At 35.7% G+C, this 21271-nt stretch overlaps 2 protein-coding genes across 11 annotated transcripts in view; one reads left to right on the top strand and one right to left on the bottom strand.

Annotated features, from left to right (window-relative positions):
• Positions 1-21271, top strand: part of LOC125659591 (uncharacterized) — a 48872-nt gene that overhangs the window by 18276 nt on the left and 9325 nt on the right. For 3 of the 4 annotated variants that reach the window (XM_056149443.1, XM_056149442.1, XM_056149444.1), the window contains exons 10-19: positions 5904-6101; positions 6856-7092; positions 9290-9513; positions 10606-10707; positions 11448-11586; positions 11905-12012; positions 12301-12417; positions 15167-15255; positions 16422-16547; positions 17272-17367. In XM_056149443.1, coding sequence (XP_056005418.1) covers positions 5904-6101; positions 6856-7092; positions 9290-9513; positions 10606-10707; positions 11448-11586; positions 11905-12012; positions 12301-12417; positions 15167-15255; positions 16422-16547; positions 17272-17367 — 1436 coding nt within the window. The remainder of the gene's footprint in view (positions 1-5903; positions 6102-6855; positions 7093-9289; positions 9514-10605; positions 10708-11447; positions 11587-11904; positions 12013-12300; positions 12418-15166; positions 15256-16421; positions 16548-17271; positions 17368-21271) is intronic. The other variant, XM_056149445.1, reaches the window with a different exon arrangement.
• On the bottom strand, positions 309-5081 carry LOC125669999 (uncharacterized). 7 transcript variants are annotated; one of them, XM_056149452.1, is made up of 8 exons: positions 4544-5081; positions 4220-4400; positions 4003-4104; positions 3786-3899; positions 3493-3674; positions 2142-2334; positions 1903-2037; positions 309-1802 (listed from the first exon to the last, which is right to left on the bottom strand). In XM_056149452.1, exons 1-6 carry the CDS (start codon positions 4995-4997, stop codon positions 2294-2296), a joined length of 1074 nt encoding a protein of 357 aa, XP_056005427.1. In that variant the 5' UTR covers positions 4998-5081; the 3' UTR covers positions 309-1802; positions 1903-2037; positions 2142-2293. The 7 variants fall into 7 exon arrangements, with proteins under 7 accessions (XP_056005427.1, XP_056005425.1, XP_056005424.1 ...); XM_056149450.1 differs by having other exon boundaries at positions 1892-2037; positions 4538-5080; XM_056149449.1 differs by having other exon boundaries at positions 4538-5080.

Raw genomic sequence — 21271 nt, 5'->3', positions numbered from 1 at the left:
AGAATGTATGTAAAAAGTGAAAGCATTGGTTTAAGGTATTCCACCCCTAATGGACAATATTGAGAAATTAACCAAGCCTAATATTTTCTTGAAGAGTATCATTTTGGCCATTTATTCCCAAATTTTCAACAATTTTTACGGTTTATTTCTTTAGTTATGCACATTTTAAGTAACCCACCCCCAATTCAACACCAAATATCATGATATGATCAAAACCAACTCAATTAGTTTTTTTGTCTTCAATGATCATCAAAAATAAATAATTCAGGAAAACATCATTGTTGTCAATTATTACAATAATAACAACATTTTTCTTCTATCACCTTTAATATTATTTAACCAGGTTAAAACATAAGATCTTACTTGACAATTATTATGAGATTGACACACACGTGCCAAAGGAAACATGAATTTTGGCATCATATTTATTTTGGCACCATGATAATTCTTTTACAGCAAAAATCTTCAAAGAGTATAAAATTAAAAAAGCAAAGTTTAAAATATTTTTACCGTTCATATTTTTAATAACAAGGAATTTAAAAGCTCGATGACATGATTTCAAAAGTCGAATTTTCACAACTTTCATCGTTTTAAAGTTTTCAATGCTCTCTTGGACAAAAACAACTTCTGAAAACAATTACATTATTCACAGATAAATGCAGAAGTGTTAACAAGAAAGAAAAAAATTCCCATTTCTCACATCTTATTAAATGTATGTTACCATGGTTACGAGGACAACTATGTACATTTTGAACATTACATATTTTCAAATATTAGATCAGCATATCCTTGTAATATCAACACAGAATTAGGTACATATCAATATATACCTTAGGAAAACATTTATCTATGTACAAATATATGTATAGGAGCCACTGAGGTAAAAGAAATTAAAAAACGTATCAAATATGTTGACAGATATACATGTAAATGCAAATACATGTATATTCTAGCACATGTAATAATAATTGAAAAGAATTAATTCTTTACAAAATAATCTACCAATTTAGGTACAACACTTTCAAGGGTTCTTTTTACATTTGTCACTCGTGGTTGTCCTTCGGAATTTGGCGCAATAAATGTACTTCTAAGTCCATCTTCTCCATCACGCTGAAAAATTTTTCTAAGATGGGTAAGCTGTAGGCCAGAACCAGCAACATTTTCTGCAGTACACATCTTCATAACTCCATGGCTAATTAGAGGATTCAGGGTAGGCAGATTTTTTGATTTTTCCTCCCTGAATAGAAAGGCACTTTGGACAGCACGTGGGGGGAAACTGTACTGCAGAAGCTCTTGTGTTGAAAGCGCCACATGCTCAATCAATTTTCCTAAAGCTCTGACGTCACCAATTGCATTATGAGCATCATAACTTGTGTTCAAAAGTGAATTCACTAAATCTTCTTGTTTGTATGTTTTTCTACCTGGATATATTTTCCTAAATACTGCAAGCGAGTCTATAAACCCACATACATTGTCAAAGAACTCGCCAGTTTTACCAATATCCATAACAGTTTTCAGGAGTACAGGAAAGTCAAAACGTCTGCCATTATGAGAAATCAATACTGCATTTGGAAATGATTTTATCCATTTGATGAAACCATCAAATGCTCCATGTATATCTAAAGCCTCCACAGGTCTACCATTGACTGTCATACAGTTGGACCCATTCATAGCTATGCCAGTGACTTGTTGTGAAGAGCTAGATATAGGCAAACTAGGAATCACATACACAGAAAAGGATGCTCCAGAGTGTAGTTCATGGGCCGCCATTTGTGTAATGTGGGGTACAACTCGTCCACGAACTAATTAAAAAGAAAATCAAATAATTATTGAAAAATAGAAATACAATGTAGCATATGTTTGTACAGGTAATACAGAAATTATAACATACATGTATCTTACTGAGGTCAGTAGTTTCTAAGTCAAATGTTACAAAGGATGCAGTATTTCCCTCACTCATATGAATGGGTTTTAAAATGCCCCGTGGTACAGCCTCTGGTAAACTTTCAATGTTCGTATCAGCATCATGTCCGATACCTTTTCACAATATTGGAAATAAAGGTATTGGAAATAAATAAATCTTTCAATATATTGAAATCATATTACTGGTAATAAAGTAGATTCAGTATTAGGGAACTTACCTGATTGGTATGATATTCCTTCGAGTACTTCAGATGCGCTCTGAACAACAGCTCGTTCTTGCTTTAGAATCATACGCCTACGCTTTGTGGATGGCAGCTGTGACTTCTCTTGCATGGCCTTCCTCTTCTTTGCCATCTTTGTGGCATACTGCTCAGTATGTGTACCAGGAGATAGCCCAGCAGTTGTGTTCACCTATTGAATGTAACTTAGACATTAAAAAACTAGAAATAAACTTTTTTGGGCTGAAATATTGCACATAATTATTGATATTTATTCATTATATAATAACAGAAAAAAAGGATAATAAGTAAAACTTACCTATTTAAAAGTATAAAATCAACAAAAATTATATTAAAAAACATTGTAATCGAAATAAACAAACTGTAAACAAACCCAAACATAAGACAACTCAGAAACTAACACACAATAAACAACTGAATGAACCTGTGAGATGTAATGTCGTCCTTCATTTATAAAAGCTGCAGTGGCATGTACTCTGAAATCTAGCGATTCCGAATTACCATAATGAAGAGATTTAGGTGCCCTAAGAGTCACTTCTCTATTGGCATGTTCACACTGCTGGCTTGAGCCAAGGTCTGCAAATTGCTCAGCATTAGCAATAATTGGCTGGAACAGACTCTCTAGTCTTGAACGAAGCACATTATCTTTCAAGGCAGCCTTATATGGAAGACTTCTGTGAACATAGGTTTCACTCTGATTACGTTTGAAGCCACAAAATCTACCTTTACATAATGAGTGGTCTCCAAACTGATGAGGAATAAGGGCTTTCAAGTTTTCTTGTAATTTCTCCTTATCTCCAGCATTTTTGGCAAAGATATATTTGAGGCACTTCTGTATATGTAAAATTACAGTCTTACTGAGTTTTATACCTTTTTCTGCATGCAGTGTATATAAACTTTTCCCAATATTTTTCAGAATATGGTTCTTATCAAACTTCTTCTTTAAAGAGATGTTGAGGTCTTTCTTAATACGAGCTATAAGAGTGTTGTCACCATCCCCTTCTATACACTCTATAGGTGTTCCCTGGGCTGCGAGTTCTTTGACACCAATCAATCCACCAGTGCTCTCCATGAGTTTGGCGCTACCTACATGGTTGCGCACGCACCTATGTTTTCTTACAGGTAGTCCTGGTCTATTTCTTTGCCACCATTTACAAACCCCACAGGTTCTATGATTTACAACAGACTTAACAACTTTCTTACCATATTCAGATCTACTCATGAAGAATGTATGAGCTGATAAAATAATTAAAGAAATTATGCTAACACATATATTTAAGCAGTATAAATTTATAGTTGTGTTTCAGATCATATAAGTCGCTATACTCACAAGTAAGACTATCAAAGCCTCGTTTCTGCCATGCCGTATCCACAGCAACGGTCATGCCTGATCTTGCTTTGCATGGAAACTGCAATGCTCTTTTTGTGCTATTAGACAATTTGGATGCCTTCCTCCTTGTCAAGCTCTTCATTTTATGCAGATAAGAAGGGTGCTTTAGTGGTGGAAAATTGCTGCGAAGATAATTTGAAACAAATTAAAAAAAGCTTTGATTACAGTAAATTTTATGGCACTTTCTAACATTACATACTAGTTAAACATGTTCAGCATTAAAAAAAAATCACCCTTCATTAGGCAAATCTTCCCATTCATCATCATCAGCACCTGTTGAGTAACCTTTGTTTTGGTCTGCAGCATGATCTTTAGTCACTTCATCGCACACAGTAGAAAATACTTGTCTGTAATTTAACGTTATGTTTCAATCATTATAAAAATAAAACAGTAAACAAATCAAAGAAAATAAATAAATAATTTGATATGGTTTTATGTATTTCTATGAACCTGATTGATGGAGACGCATCAGGAAGTGGGCAAACACCAAGGTCTTCCACTACTGGGCCCATAGTTGCTAATGCTTTTTCCGACTCCTCTTTGGCAGCATCTCTGCGTAAAAACTTTCAAAATATACACACGAAAAAAAACAATAAACATAAAATTGTGAAATTTTTGCAAGAAATCAGTTTATTGTTTAATAAGGAACACAAAATATTATGCTTACTGCATTTCCATCCTGAATGCTTCAATTGCTGCATTCTGCGTAGATTTTCTGGCCACTTCCTCAACAACTTCACCAGCACGCCTCTCCATACTTTTCAGATTTTTACCACTAATAGGGGGTATATTAAGAGTCGACAACATATTGTTGACTTTGTCAGGGCCGCCTATGCTGTCTATCATAGCTGTAAAAGTCATTTACATGTTTATTAATATAGCATAAACAAAATGAATATTATGTAGGCCAACATAATTCGTGCTTTTGACTTAATATACTATATTTAAGAAACTCTATCATATTATATGTATGAGAACCACTTACCTGTACCTAGCTTTGTATTCACAGAAAAACAAGGCATTCCGTATTTTTTCACACGGTATGTTTTCCCGTATGCCACCTTGTTCACATGTCGACAATCAACATTGGAACACACCACATACAAATATCCGCCAAGACCTTTCTTCAGTTCTCCAACTATTGTGTCATATGTTAACGGGACTGGGCCTAAGAAACACTTTTTACAATATTTCAATTCGGACAACAGAGAGTCTAGTTCGATGATCCGCCGACCTTTTTTCCAACTGTCCCTACTTGCGTTTTGCGGGATTTCTACAGCATCTCCACACTCCGTGCCGTTACATACGTGTCCTACTGAATAATTATGATCAATTATTATCCTCGGCCTTTTCTTTTTCCTTGAGGGTGGCAGCGATTTTGTAAATCTACCCTTACTGTCACGACCTTGCATGGAGGCCGCCATTTTTTTCCTTATCCTTATCATACGGGCATCTGACGGGGGTTCCCCGAAATACGAAGTTACACGAGGTTACACGAAAATTGCCGATATCATTAGGGGTGGAATACCTTAATTGTATGATTGGCATAGCTAGATTACCCCATATTTCCTTTGTTTATAGACCCCCTCCCCCCAATAAGATTCATTCTTTTGTGTTTATATAGTTGAACTTTGGTACATGTACTTCAAATGTAGATATCTTGAATACCATGGATATGTTGGAGCGATTTAGAAGTCCCAAATGAGTTATCTTTTCTTCATGTATTCCAACCTCCATATCTCAAACCCTTGGATATCTTGAAGTTTTTTCTTGACCCCCATCTATTTCAAGATAATGAGGTTTGACTGTCCTTTGTAAAAAAGTAATATAATTGATATTTATGATTTGAATACTTTTTATGAAAAGCAAACCTCTTTGTATCTAAGCATGAAATCCAGTATGAGGATTTATAGACATTGAAAATATTGTGAAATAGATTATAATTGCTGAGTTGATATTTAGATATTATCAAAAGAATTGGCCAATTCAAAGAGTGTTGCCATGGCTTCTTTTTGGCATTGATATATTGGCAATCTTAAGCACAGCAGCTGAATTTCCCCAGAAACAAACTAGGCAGATTTGATCATCATTTGGAAGGATCAGGGATGTAATAATGATCTTTGGTTAACAAACCCTACCTTACATTCTCTTTCCTCCATTCATTCATTCTTTTTAGTATTGTATGAGTACTCTTCCTGTACAGTGATAAATACAAACATTATTAGTATGAAAATTGAAGAACATGAAAATTAAGAAGCTTGTGACTATTAGTGTGACACAGGTGGGCCTTTTGTCCCATGGATTATTGATGAAATGGTTGCCAGATATTGATGATGTAGTGCACATTGTAGATATAGTTCCCCCACCAAAAAATGCCCCACCCTCTTTGGAGGTTCTGAGTTTGATTGACAGTCACTTGACAGATGGATTCCTTAAAGCGCTGCAGGGATTATTTGAGGGAAGACAAATTCCACTGACTGAAATTGACATCAGTAGCAACAATGAGCTGACAGGAAAAGTTGTGCACTTCCTATCTAAATTAACAAAAGGTATAATTATTAATCTATTTCAATTTTTTAAAATTTTATGTACTACAAAATGATACAGGACTGGTAGTGAATGCAGACACTGGTATCCTTTGTTTTAGTCTAAAGAGCTCGTGTTGTCACTTACTGCTTGATAGTTTATATTGTATTTTGTTTAGAAAAAAATAATCATCGATAACTGAACTTTTTCAGTCGGGTATATACCTATATATTTATATTTACTCTGTTTTATCCTTAATATTATTTAGCACATTGAAACCGAAGGCTATTTTCTCTTTTAACTTTCATTTATGCGCAAAGATTTTTAAAAAAAACAACAAGTAGGGCATATACATGTATCACAATCAAAGCATGGTACAATGTATTTTGAACATTATTGATTGTGATGTCACACCATCAAAAAGCGATGTTTTTTGTTTTTTAAATGTTGCATTACAAAACAAAGTGCAGTTAGCATAATGATATAACATTGCATATAACAAGTCACATGTAAATATGATAGAACATTAATGCAAATTTCAGTTTTTCAAAGTATACAAGATGATATGTAAATTGAGCCTCTTCACACATATTGAATAGAGCATGATATAAGAGGCTCAAGGTATATCATCACAATACACTTTCAAAAACTGAAAAACATTTCTTATATATACCTGATTATAAAATGAAGCAACTGTTACAAAGGAATGGCAATGTTTTCACTCATGCTGTCATCAATTTTAAGAAGGGTGTTGTTAGGTCTTAATGTTGTTTTCAGGGGAAGAAACTCTGTCCACACTGAGGAAATTAAGATTAGGGGTGTGTAGAGGAATTGAAAGTTTGCCGCAGGAATTAATGGAGAGTGACTTCCCTTGTCTGGAGTATCTCAATGTGAGAAAGTCAAAAATAACAGACCTTCACACTCTATCTAAACTGTTTATGGAGAGAACATTGACAACTCTCATCTTGGATGGACAGAAAATTGCTAACACGGGTATCTTAGAGAAACTACTAGGTAAGCAAGAGAGAGAGAGAGATAGAGAAAGAAAGAGAGAGAGAGAGTTTCTTGAAATATGACAAAGATATGATTGCAATTACCAGAACAGAAAGCAAATTTTCACATGATAATGGTTTGAGCATGATAGTAGATGACCACATGGCTCATCTGTCATTTTTAATCTTAAGATATTGAAAAATAAATTGTTGATATCTGAATGATAGACTTTGGTTAGCAATTAAAGAAACTAATGTAGATTTCACTCAGGAATATATTTGTTGGTGAACTTTTACTAATCAACATAAAATATAAAGGGAAATATTTGCCCCAGTTTTATTTTCGTCCCTTTTACCCTTGTTGTCAGTGGGCAAATTTAAGACTGGGCGAAACTGTTCTTTCCATTATATCTTTTTAACACAACTGTGTGTAGGTGAATTTAGAACAGGGCGAAACCGTCAGCAAGTGTAGAAAGGCAAAAATAACACAGGACGAAAATAACATTGGATACAGTATTTAGTTTTTAAGTTTAAACCCATCTCAATCCAGGTCATGTTATAACAACTGCACTTGCAGAACTTTATGCATATATATAATATATATGAATGCATAAAATAGCAATCTTTTGCTCTGTAAAGTTTTCCCCCGATGAAATAAATAAAACAAATTGTTACTAGATAATTTCTTTTCAACAAAGAATTAAACTGATTAGATGGTTTTGAGTCCTTTTTAGTTAACCTGAACCAAAGGTTCAAGTGAGCTTTTCTGATCACATTTTGTCTGTCGTCCGTCTGTAAACTTTTCACATTTTCGACTTCTTCTCTAGAACCACTGGGCCAATTTCAACCAAACTTAGCCAAAAGCATCCTTGGGTGAAGGGCTTTTCAGTTTGTTCAAATGAAGGTCCATGTCCCTTTCAAAGGGTAGATAATCACAAAAATGCAAAAATAGGGTGGGGTCATTTAAAAATCTTCTTCTCAAGAACCACTAGGCCAGAAAAGCTGAAATTTACCTGAAAGCTTCCTGATATATTGCAGATTCAAGTTTGTTCAAATCATGGCCCCGGGGGTAGGATGGGGCCACAAGGGGGGATCAAAGTTTTACATACAAATATATAGGGAAAAACTTTAAAAATCCTCTTCTCAAGAACCACTAAGCCAGAAAAGCTGAGATTTACATGAAAGCTTCCTGACGTAATGCAGATTCAAGTTTGTTCAAATCATGGGCCCCGGGGGTTGGATGGGGCCACAATAGGGGATCAAAGTTTTACATACAAATATATAGGAACAATCTTTAAGAATCTTCTTCTCAAGAACCACTAAGCCAGAAAAGCTGATTTTTTCATGAAAACTTTCTGACATAGTGCAGATTCAAGTTTGTTCAAATCATGGCCCCCGGGGGTAGGATGGGGCCACAAGGGGGATCAAAGTTTTACATACAAATATATAGTTAAAATCTTCTTCTCAATAACCACTGAGTCAGAAAAGCTGATATTTACAAGAAAACTTTCTGACAGTGCAGATTCAAGTTTCTTCAAATCATGGCCCCCGGGGGGTAGGATGGGGCCACAAGTGGGAGGGGGGGGTAAAGTTTTACATACAAATATAGGGAAAATCTTTAAAAATCTTCTTCTCAAGAACCATTGGGCTAAAGAAGTTGACATTTACATGAAAGCTTTCTGACATAGTGTAGATTCAAGTTTGCAAAAATCATGGCCTCCAGGGGTATAGTTGTGGCCATAATAGGGACTAAGGTTGTACATGCAAATATATATGGAACGTCTTCAGATATGGGCCAAGGTGACTCAGGTGAGTGATGTGGCCCATGGGCCTCTTGTTTTAAAATACCCATATAACCATTTCCTTTAGACATATATACACACAGTAATTCAATTTGAATAGAAGTTATGTCGTTTCAGTACTGTCAGTACTTTGATTTGAAATGTCAAGAAAAATGTAATCCAGTATGAATGAAATTAGATTTTCCCAGTTTTAAATAAACCATCGTAAGATGAGAACAGATTGGAAATTCAAAAGGGGGGGGGGGGATCATGGTACATGTACATGTATATGATTAAAGTAATTAAATGTTGTACACAACTGTAAGGAACAGTTTTGCTTTGTAAGTTAACATATGCCCTTGTTTTTTCTTTTTTCGTTTATTGTTTGACTGCTTTATCATAAACTGGTAACAAACATGGTTTTCAAAAATAACTCAGATGGAGCAAAAGGAAGTAAGTTGACGACACTGAGTCTGGGAAGTTGTGCCTTGTCTGCTAACGACATCAAGCCACTGTGTACGGTCATCCAGCAAGGACTAAAACTACAGATGTTGAAATTATCAGGAAATCGGTTAGAGGATCCAGGGGTGGTGGGCCTGGTAGAGGCAATATCAGCCAACAAGACACACCCACTGGCGGTCCTAGATGTCTCTGATAATACAGTAAGACTATTGGAATTGTGTTATAGTCACAAGCATGTACTGGTTTAGCACAATTTAGAGTTATAGTACATTTGTAACTGTTAATCCATTGTTAAAGCAATGGAATTTGCATTCCTATTATGTGCTGATTGATACTTATATACATGTCGTTTAACAAGTCAAAACTTAGATGATTTTAAATGACAATCCGTACAAATTTTAATTGAAAAATTATTACTCTTTTTAGCTCACCTGAACTGAAGGTTCATGTGAGCTTTTCTGATCACATTTTGTCCGTCGTCCGTCTGTCTGTAAACTTTTCACATTTTTGACTTCTCAAAAACCACTGGGCCAATTTCAACCAAAGTTGGCACAAAGCATCCTTAGGTAAAGGGAATTCTAAATTGTTAAAATAAAGGGCCAGGCCACCTTCCAAGGGGAGATAATCAAGAAAAGGTAAAAATAGGGTAGGGTCTTTAAAAAATCTTCTAAAGAACCACTGGGCCAGAAAGGATGAAAATTATAGATAAGCTTTATTAGGTAGTGCAGATTCTAAATTGTTAAAATCCTGGTCCCCGGGGGTCGGATGGGGCCACAATAGGGGATCAAAGTTTTACATACAAATATATAGGAAAAATCTTCTCAAGAACCACCAAGCCAGAAAAGCTGAGATTTATATGAAAGCTTCCTGATATAGTGCAGATTCTAAATTATTAAAATCCTGCCCCCCAGGGTCAGATGGGGCCACAATAGGGGATCAAAGTTTTACATACAAATATATAGGAAAAATCTTTTAAAATCTTCTTCTCAAGAACCATTGGGCCAAAGAAGTTCACATTTTTATGAAAGCTTTCTGACATAGTGTATATTCAAGTTTGCAAAAACTATGGCCTCCAGGGGTAGGTTGGGGCCATAATAAGGACTAAGGTTTTACATACAAATATATATAGAAAGTCTTCTGATATGGACCAAGGTGACTCAGGTGAGCGATGTGGCCCATGGGCCTCTTGTCCTAGTATTGTGACAGTTATGCAATATGCTGTAACTCTAGTACAGCCCAAGGAGGTACTTTTCTTAGTTGCCATATGAACTCATTATGGTTTCCGTTTCCAGTTTGGAGATGAAGGAGCAAAGCAGATAGCCAGTTTATTTACACACAAGAAACACAAAACACAACTCAACAGCCTGAATATCAGTCACAATGATGTGGGTAAGGTCTCTCTAGATTTACGAGCTAGTCTTCTTTTCAGTACTAATTAACTAATTGGGTACATTTTATATGTTTATAGGACCTTCACATTTAGGGGTATAACAAATCAAACTATTCTTTTATGTTTAGTATAACTAAATCATGCTTTTGAAAATATGAGTTAAAATTCTGAAGAAACAGAGGGAAATGTGCAGAAATCCTTGTAATTCAGTAGATCCATGCTTTATTACTGTAGATATCTAGTGTCTAAATACAGTGACAATTGTCTTCTTTGTGTTTCATTCAATCTGTGTTTTACTGTAGATAATAGAAGTCCTTGTGATTCTGTATATCTGTGTTTCACTGTAAACATCTAAGATGTTTGAATACAGGGAAAACAGAAATCACTGTTATTCAGCCAAGCATTTTATTCTAGATAACAGAAGTCTTTGTGATTCAGTAGAACTGTGTTTCACTGTATATAACAGAAGTCACTGTGATTTAGTAGAACTGTGTTTTACTGTATATAACAGAAGTGTGTGTGATTCAGTAGAACTATGTTTTACTGTAGATAACAGAAGTCTATGTGATTCAGTAGAACTGTGTTTTACTGTAGATAACAGAAGTCCCTGTGACTCAGTAGAACTGTGTTTTACTGTAGATAACAGAAGTCCCTGTGATTCAGCAATTTGGCTTTTACTGTATATATATGTACATGTTAGGTATAATGGTGTCTGACTTTGGTATTTTTGTGATTTTAGGTAAGATGGGGCTCCTCTCCCTGGTGTCAGTGATTGGAGGGAAATCACCACTACGGACCCTGTATCTACAGAAACAGACAACATCATCTCAGCTTACCATACCTGACATGGTGGAAGTCTTCACCAAACTGGCTCAATGTCTTGGTCTGTTTCTTATTGTGACATTGTTTGGTGAAGAATTATCATGTATACATCTGTGAAACAATTTCTATGTTATCATCATTACTTTACTTTTATGCCCCGTTGTAATATGGCCAGGGCATATATTGTACTGTCCCATCTCATCTGTTTAAGTTACTTTTTAAGTGTGATCCATGGAATTGAAATGGTGTACAGTACACTTTTTTTTACTTGGCTATCTGGGCATTGTATTTTAAAAGTTAACACATCTAGTAAGCTTTACCCAAAATTAGTCTCCAATGTTGGTGTTTCTTCATTAAATGTTTAGATATTTTCTATCAGGTTTTACGATACCAAAGGCAGGAGCTCAGATACAGCCTGGAAGCTCTGACCTTCCCAGGCTACCAGAGGGCCTGGTGGTCCGTCTGTCAGAACTAGGGGGCAACACTGGTAAGAACTCAGTTTAATGTCTGAACAATAATAGAATATACAATGACTTACCGAGAATAAAAAAACCCAAAAACATCCATTTATTGAGGACCTGTTCTTCTGCGATAAATAACTCAGGATATTATAATTGTAGGAATTAAAAGTAACAGTCTATTTAATACTATTAACCAGTGCAATATTGTAAGAAATATATTAACATTATGATACTAACCATGTGAAAAAGACTCTGAAGGAAATGAATATTTTTATGATGAGATATTTTCATGGCTAGATGTGTATTGTTTGTAGGTGATATTGGTAGGATGCTGGACAGCATTCGCATCAAGACAGATTACGTGGCAGAGAAACTTCCCCTTCTGACTTTTTCTGATATCCAGATAATCTGTGCTGTCCTGAAAGGTTCAGGTATGTTTAGCTTGCTATTGTCATGTTAGTCAATTCCACAGACAGACCGACTAATGGGTGCATTTACTTCATCCATATCAGTTCTGACTTCTGTGAAGGTACAGTTCCTGAGATACACCATAAATTTAACATTTTCTATCAGGGATAGCACATCAACCGCCAAGATTTGTAGGATTCACAAATTACAAAAAAAAACCAACACGCAGCTGGCTATGTTTTAGATGCTGCCACTGAGGCAAAGCCTTTCTTCAAAAAAATGTGCATGTCTTGAGTGATTGTATTATATGGTGTACTTTATGGTATGGGTCCTTGTCACTTGAATGATATATTTATCATTTCTCTAGTTTTATCCCTTATACTTAAATTATGATCTGTGTATTCGAAATCATGAACTTAAATTGTTTGAAAAGTCTTCTCCATGTTCTAGTACCTTTTCAGAAGGGGGACATATTCTTCTTCTTCTGCTTCTTCCGTTTCTATGAATACAAAGTTTGTCTGGGCCATAACTTTGTCTTTGAGAAATGAGGAGAGGATTGTGAACAGCCTCATTAGACAGTTGGGTGACAATCGATGACTCCCAGTTTGGCTTTGTCCCTGGCAGAGGTATAAATGGCGCAATATTTGTTGTTTGGCAGCTGCAAGAAAAATACCTTACAGTAAACAAACAGCTCTATATGGCGTTTGTGGACCCCAAAAAGGCATTTGACTGTGTTCCTCGGAAAGTGATCCGGTGGACACTGTGAAATCTTGGTGTGGAAGAGTGGATTGTGCATCTGGTGCAGGGGGTGTATGCCAATGCTCGTAGCTGTGTTTGTGTTGGTGACGGCTACAGTGAGGAGTTTGCTGTGAAGTTGGAGTCCATCAGGGGTCAGTACTCAGCTCTCTGCTTTTCATCATTGTGCTCGAGGCGAATTTCACACTGGTGTTCCCTGGGAGGATCTATATGCAGATGACCTGGCTATCATTACTAAGTCGTTAAAACAGGTAGTGACAGTTCCATTGCCAAACGCTCGGCCTCAGGTGTGAATGTCATGAGTCCTCGGAGATGACCTTAAAAACGGATGACCCGTGTCACAGTAGGTGTGGCACGCTAAAGAACCCTCACTGCTCAATGGCCGTAAACGCCGAGCATAGGCCTAAATTTGAAGCCCTTCACCGGTCTTGGTGACATCTCCATATGAGTGAAAAATTCTCGAGTGAGACGTTAATCAAGATACAATCAATCAATCATTGCTGACTCATTGGATGAATGTGTCAAGAGGCTCCTGACTTGGAAAGAAGCTATGGAAAGGAAAGGACTGAGAATGAATGTGGGCAAAACCAAGATCATGATCTGCGGTATGGGTCTTGACCTACTCCAGGACTCAGGCAGCTTCCCATGTGCTGTCTGTTGTACAGGTGTAGACAGCAATAGTATTTTCTGCAATGGCTGCAAGCACTGGGTGCACAAGAATTGCAGTGGGCTCATGCGCCTGTTTGTGGACTCAGACTTTAGATGCTCAAGATGCAGGGGAACGGCTCACCCTCTTGATGGCAGGCCCCAGAGTGATGTCCAAGTTGGTCTGGACAAGTTGGAGGTTGTAGGTTCCTTCTGCTGCCCAGGAGACATGCTTTCTGCAGCTGGTGGCTGTGACCTTGCAACCACTATTCGTGAGAAGACTGCTTGAAAAAGTTGAAGGAACTGCTACCGGTCCTGATATCACACCACCTGTCATACAAGACCCATGGTCAAGCCAGAAGATATGGCCACTGTAGGTTCAATTGAATTGCTGGGGCGGCTAGCTCTCAATGACCTCGACCTCATCTTAAGGGAAGGGAGACTCCACTGGTACGGCCACATTGTCAGATCCAGCAGTGCAGTCAAGTGCGCTCTCAATGTACAAGTTCCTGGTAGGTGTAGAGTTGGCTGGCCAATGATATCATGGAGAGTGCTGACAAAGAAAGATCTAAGAGAATGGAAGCTCTCTACTGCCGACCCTCATGATCGGAAAAAATGGAGATCTGAGGTGAGATCTGCCATGCATGCAGCTAACCAGATACCTGGAAGGGGGCCCACTAGTGTGGACAATCTGCACGTAGATAAAAAGGAACCGACAACAACATTTGACGTAGACCTTTGATATTTGGTATGTGTTGTATATACCATGATAAAACAGTGTGTTGCTTACAATTTTTAATTATCTTTGACCTTTTTTGTAAAGGTCAATTAATAGAATTATTTGGGCATTTTTTTTTTTGTCGGGACCATAACTTTTTTCTTTTGACATAGGCCTTTGATATTTGGTATTTGGGTATACCATGATAAGGCAGTGTGTTGCATGTCATTTTTTATTACCCTTGACCTTTTACATGTATGCAAACGTCAAGTTATTGCTGCCATAGAAAGCTCTGACAGATGGACAGACAGACAGTATTTACTATAGGAATCCGAGCATTACCTATGAATTCTATGAGAATTTTTAATTTGAAGTAATCTCTTTTTTTTGGTGCTATAAAAAGTGCTATTATTAATATTAAGAAAATTCTAATGCCCTATAATTCTGTAAAGATAAAGTTGATAGATCTGAAAATTGAAAGGGGTCTTACTCTGCCCAATCCAAGTATTATGTAGAAAATTGATGAAACTTAATCGGAAACTTAAGTTATCATGTGTCATGGAAAATGTTGACAGACAGTGATTACTATAGAGCATCCACCATACGGCGGTGAAATATTCCATTAAAGATGTTTGCTATTTTATTTTTTTAAGGTTCGGAGATTCCCGTGTGGTCTAGTGAGCACTGGAAAATGATAACAGAGCTGAACCGGTCAACATCAGATGCTCCGTCCTGGCTGGAGGTACTACATCTAAAATCATGTTAAAGTTTTGTAACTTTCAATTGTGTACACAGAGGTAGGAAAATAGCAATGCCGACACCCTGCGCAACCATTAGTTTAGAGTCAGGTAGGTAAAATTACAAGATGGACTTTTCTATGGGCAAATGATTTTTTAAAGTAAAATGAAATTATAAGTTAATAATATTAGATGTATTAATTATGCATTGGCTGCGTCAATCATGGATAAACCAACAGTATGTCAGCATTCATCCAGTGATTTCATGAAAATACATACACCCTACTAGTGAGATTGACACAGATCATTAAAATGCTTAAATGTTCAGTGAAGTTAAAATCGATTGCAAAGTGCCGAATCTACTTAGATGCAACATGTCAAGATGAATGTGGAAAGTGTTAATGAATTGAATCATAGACAAGTATGTGACATTAGATGCAATGTCAAGATGAATGTACAATGCGTTAATGAATTAAAACATGGACATTGCAAGTTTGTGACATTCAGCTGTATGGAAAAGAAAAGACCCTGACTGTAATAATGATAATCTGTATCGACAAAGCATGTGAAATATGACAAAACATACAAAATCTGGGGATATCTCAAATCATGGGAGGAAACTAATGGGTCGTTGATTTATTATGATGAACAAACAGGAAAAGATATGAATGAATTGATTGAATAAAATGCAACAATTAAGATATACAATTTCAAAAAGTTTTGTTATATGTCTTAATTTAATGTGGGGCAAGTGAATTTTAATTGTGTTTGGGCAAGTGAATTTGGCTTCTCTACCTGTCCTTAGGCAAGTACTTCAAAAATCCATTTGTCTACCCCTGGATTATATTCAAGAACTATATACATAGAAATCTATACAAGGTGGTGATCTATAGCTGACTTAATTACGCCAAAAAAAAATCCCAAACATATTGCAAAAATATTTCCGAAACACATTACAGTTGCATGGTATTGGTAATTCATAGTGAAAGATGATGGAATCCTAAAAATAACACCCAGGAATTCAAGTAGAATTACAGGCTCATGGAAATTTCTATGTTAGCTTTGCAGTAAAATATGATGAAATAGACGATGATGATGTCTGGTAGTCTATTTAAACAAACAGTTTCATCTCAAAGTGTGACGTAGAATTGTTCGTCTGTTTGTTTTACAGTTACCAGGGAGCAGAGATTTGTGTCTGTACCTTAGTAATCTCCCTGGGAGCACCACCACTCAAAAACTAGAGGCCATCCTAGAAATGGATGCTGACTGCAACTTAGAAGAAGTCTGTTTGATGAAGGTTTGTCAGAGTTATCTGCCTTTATGAATAAGAGGACTATTCATATGCTAATTGTAAAATGTGGGTTGTATGAATTTTTATCACTTGTATTGTCTGTGAATTGCTAATTCAAAACCCAAATGCAATTCTAATTACATTTATCATTTGTTATTTATGACTGAGCTAGCATGTATTTGTAATTTAAAGGGAAAAATTGCAACACACCAGACCAGAATTTGAACCTGGGCCCTCTGAAGTGCCAGTCAGGTGCTCTAGCCACTAGCAATCGAACCTGTCTGACTGTCATATTTCTCCCTCCTTAAATGTCTTCACACCTTAAAGACATCTACCCAGTATTTTTATCCCCTGGCAGGCATTTTCACCTATCAGTTCCAGGGGCTGGTCTATGGCACCAAATGTAACAGAAAGTATGACGTTGAAACACATCAGACTGGGATTCGAAACTGGGCCCCCAAAATCTTTAGTCAGGTGCTCTACCAACTGAGCTACATGTATCTGGCCACCAGTAATTGAACCCATTTGACGACCACATATTCACATATATTCCATGTATAAATGGTTCTTACTACGTTTACCTGAACTGTTCACATCTTTGTATTTATTTACATCATGGTTTGTAAATATAGATGCAAATATCATCGATATTACTTGCACACAATTATATAAAGGAGCTTACATCACTAATCTATAAAACAGCTGAATATTTAGTTCTTTGTAATGTTAGGATCCAGTACATAGAGGTGTTAGTGGTGTTGGATGGGCATTGATGAATGATGAAGAATCAATACAGAAAGCAGTGGATTTCTTCATCTCTGGAGAGGTAATTTCATATGTACTATAATGTGTAGTTGAGATTTAGTTCAATTTTAAAATATATAATGTGAGGGGCGATCAAAAAGTTCTGAGAATAGCACTGTTAAGAGCTAGGTACATTAAGCTCCAGTTTTTGCCTGTTTACCTGAAATGTAGTTTCACTTGGTTTAATCATTATGATCATGTGCTAAGACATTGGCCCTGATGATATATAATCATGGGAATTGGAGATATGTTCTGTGAGATCCAGAATCTTCGACATGGATATTACCGATTCCAATTTTGTTCGTTGTTAATGCTCGATATGGATACGCAATGATATGTGTATCTGTGCAATTACTGTTACATATCAACAAAATTCAATCAATATTTTTTCTTATCATAAATAGTTTAGAAGTTATCCCTCTAAATTGGTGTACTTATCTAGATACATGCATTTTCAATGGAAGTCTATATGTCTATACACCACGTTAGTGATAATATTCTAACGTACATATAGGCTGACTTATTGAGTCTGTTGCATATACATTTTCAATAGATTGCGCATCTAAAGGAAAAAACTCATGATACATATAACACGTGTGTAAAAAGAATACACCAGAACATAGGTCTAGTTATGCTACACATGTACGAATGTGTGTTTAAGGTTTATTAGACTTTCGATATAAATTTTATCATGACTTTGGCCTGGTTTTAAAAAATTTGCACGTCTGCAACCGAATGCAATCTTAGTTTATAAATTATTGTTTAATATTATGAACATTTATTTTCAACGGAGGATAGATCGAGGCTCCTTCGCATCATAGTATGCAATAGTGTGTGAGTTTGAATCCAGGATTTGGTTATGTTCTATATTTATATATATAAATATATATATATATATATATTATATATATATATATATATATATATACATGTGTGTGTGTATATATATATATATATATATATATATATATATATATATATATATATATATATATATATATATACTAGCGGAAAAAAGAATTGTGCATCATAAAATTTAGTATGATTTTTCTATATTTATTGTTTATATTTATAAAATCAAAACAATCGATAAAGGTGATGTTTTTGAACAATATCGGATAGTACCCGACTCAGATGCACAGACTTTATCATGTTTAGTGAACATAATGTTGTTTATTGAAGTGTTCGTACGCGCGAGTTTTACTGGCCAATACTGTTTGAAGTAAGAAGTGTAAAAGGTTTGTTTGGACACTATTCGTTAAGAAAAGCACTTTAGTTTTGACAAAATTTACCCTTCTGTCATGCCACGACTCAGCGAAAACCAACGTAATCGTGTTATTGGGACACTTCAAGCTGGAATGGCACAAAATATCGTAGCAAGACACTTTGGAGTTAATAGGAACACCATCCAGTCATTTTTCCAACAGTCTGGTAACACTCGGGATCGACCATGTTCTGGGCATCCTCGTGTGATGTCATGTCAACAGGACAACCACATTAAACTTGTGCACCTGAGAAATCGTTTCCAGACAGCAAGTTTGACTGCTTGTATCATTCCTGGACTTCGACCAATCACTTCAAGAACTGTGCGTAATCGTCTACGCGAGCACAACATCAGAAAAAACTGGGGTTGCAATGCTTGTTATTAAGCTACAGTGTTTTAAACATGACCTTTTTGCACTTAAAATTTATTCAATTAATTTTACTGTCAACACAATATAAGCAACAGAAATCAATCATTACATATAATAGATACATCATCATGTCTTCTAACAATACAGATAAAAAAAGTGTCATACAAGTAATGGAAATAAATAATGACCTTTTTGCACTTGATATACAAAAAAAAATAATCAAATTTGAGAGTTTAAAAAGACATATTAGGAATAGTGTCAATTTCTAAAATTTCACATAATTTTCAAGGTCTTGTCTTAAAATTTAAAATGGAACTAAAAAAAAGTAGGGGTTGGAGACCAATATTTTTTTTAATTATTGGCGAACATATTGAATTCTTATGAAAAATTTTGAGTAAATTGATTAATTTTAAACTTTTTTAAGAATTGGTGTTCTATTTCAAAAAATATGTCAACCAAATTAATAAATTACAACATTTGATTTAGTTCCAAGTCTCAGCTACTTGTATCATAAATTATAAAACTGAAATTCTTGTACGTGTAGGAGTATAAAAATAGAAGATATATTAGATGAACCAGAAACTGTAATATTACGTTGATTTAGAACTTTTTGATTAATCAATCCTTCCGCCACAAAGTATAGTCCCTTCAAAACCCTTTAAAAATTTGAATTGACACAATTTTTTTCAACTGGATAGAGTTCAGTAATAGATGTGTAATATGTTTGCACCAATGGGATCAGTAATGAATCATGCAGTAAATACTTAGTTGTAGCATCCTGCACAGTTGTGCTCAAAAGCTTAGGAGCTAACTTCCAAATTCACCAATCTGGCATTTATATCATAAAGCTGGCGAACTTGTTTAGGAGAGGTCACGCTTCATACTATATTATGATAATGAAATATTTTAAATATCTACCCTGCCATAAAACTGAAAATGTTGGTAGTGGATATCTGAACAAAGATGTCTTTCAATTAAGTTTTCATTTCCACAAGCATTCAGTACTACATGTACCATAAAAAGGGGGCTGATAAATTGAACTTCGCATGTAAAAATTATGGGAAAACTGCATTCTCAAAAGAATGTGGGGGCCGAGTTCCCTTGTTTCTACATGCCTGTAATTAATCTTTGTTTACAGAATCACCTAGCTTACATGCATTCATGTACTGGAACACGTATTTAGAAATACATATTAGCTAGCCATTGGTTACTTTTAATTATTTTCATCATTAAATTGTATAATAGGTGTTCAAGTAAGAGCACGATTTTCACACATTGTGGAGGGATTTCCTTTCCTCTACCCATCCCACCCACCGTTCACTTAATTAGCACTTAATGATAAATAGTATTTAGTGGGATATGCACAAAATATCACTACAGAAATATATATCAGAATCATGTATGAATCGGGGGTTGGGGGGGTTGGGGGGGGGGGGGTTAGTATGGAACAACTACAACAACCCCTCTTAGAATTGAAGTTAGGAATGAGGACAGAACCAAATTACAATATCATCATGAAATCATCTGTACAAAACTGGAACAAATGTTTGACATCCTTCCATTTTCAATTTACATAATTACTGGTGAATATAATGTAGATAATTCATACTCTTCAAACTGAATATTTTACTATGCATATAACCTTTCACTATTTTGACAACAAACTCCTGGACAATATAAACCTTTGACTGACTGTATTATATTTGCTAAATTTAATGCATTAATTGTCTTAAAGTCATGACTTTGGTACTGTTTAGACTAGCTATAGCTGTCACTACTTCATTCATCATTAGAAACTGACCAAAAAGGGAATTGTAGAATCAGTATTTAGGCAGGAAACTGAAGATTATTTCAATGAAATTGGGCATGTAGCAAGCAGCAGAAAGGGGGGGGGGGGAGGGTTAAATGTACGATCCTCATAAGCTCCCATGTGGACTCTGGACATGGCTTAATGGAGACAGTGATCATGATTTATAATTCAAACTGTTTTATTTGCGTAAATACCAATGCATTGAAAGATTTGTTAAATAAGAAATCATTATCTTTTTAAAAAAATAAAATCGGGGAGGGGGGGGGGTTAACATAGTCATATGCATGAAAGGCGAAGATACAGTGATCAATCTCATAACTCCTACAAGCAATACAAAATAGAGAGATGCACGGGCAAAAACATGGACCCCTGGATATACCAGAGGTGGGATCAGGTGCCTAGGAGGAGTAAACAAAACATCCCCTGTTGACTTGTCACACCTACCGTGTGCCCAACATATGTATATATCTTGATCATGTAAA

Source organism: Ostrea edulis, chromosome 9, assembly GCF_947568905.1.
Source record: "Ostrea edulis chromosome 9, xbOstEdul1.1, whole genome shotgun sequence".
Taxonomy (NCBI): Eukaryota; Metazoa; Mollusca; class Bivalvia; order Ostreida; family Ostreidae; genus Ostrea; species Ostrea edulis.
This window is presented reverse-complemented; position numbering and strand designations above follow the sequence as displayed.

Excerpts from the sequence above, each read along its gene's own strand:
- LOC125669999 (XM_056149447.1), bottom strand. The coding sequence starts at position 4,997 with ATGATAAGGATAAGGAAAAAAATGGCGGCCTCCATGCAAGGTCGTGAC. Across the intron at positions 3,900-4,002 it reads GATGCGTCTCCATCAATCAG|ACAAGTATTTTCTACTGTGT; the intron begins GTTCATAGAAAT and ends GTTAAATTACAG. Across the intron at positions 3,675-3,785 it reads GAAGATTTGCCTAATGAAGG|CAATTTTCCACCACTAAAGC; the intron begins GTGATTTTTTTT and ends TTATCTTCGCAG.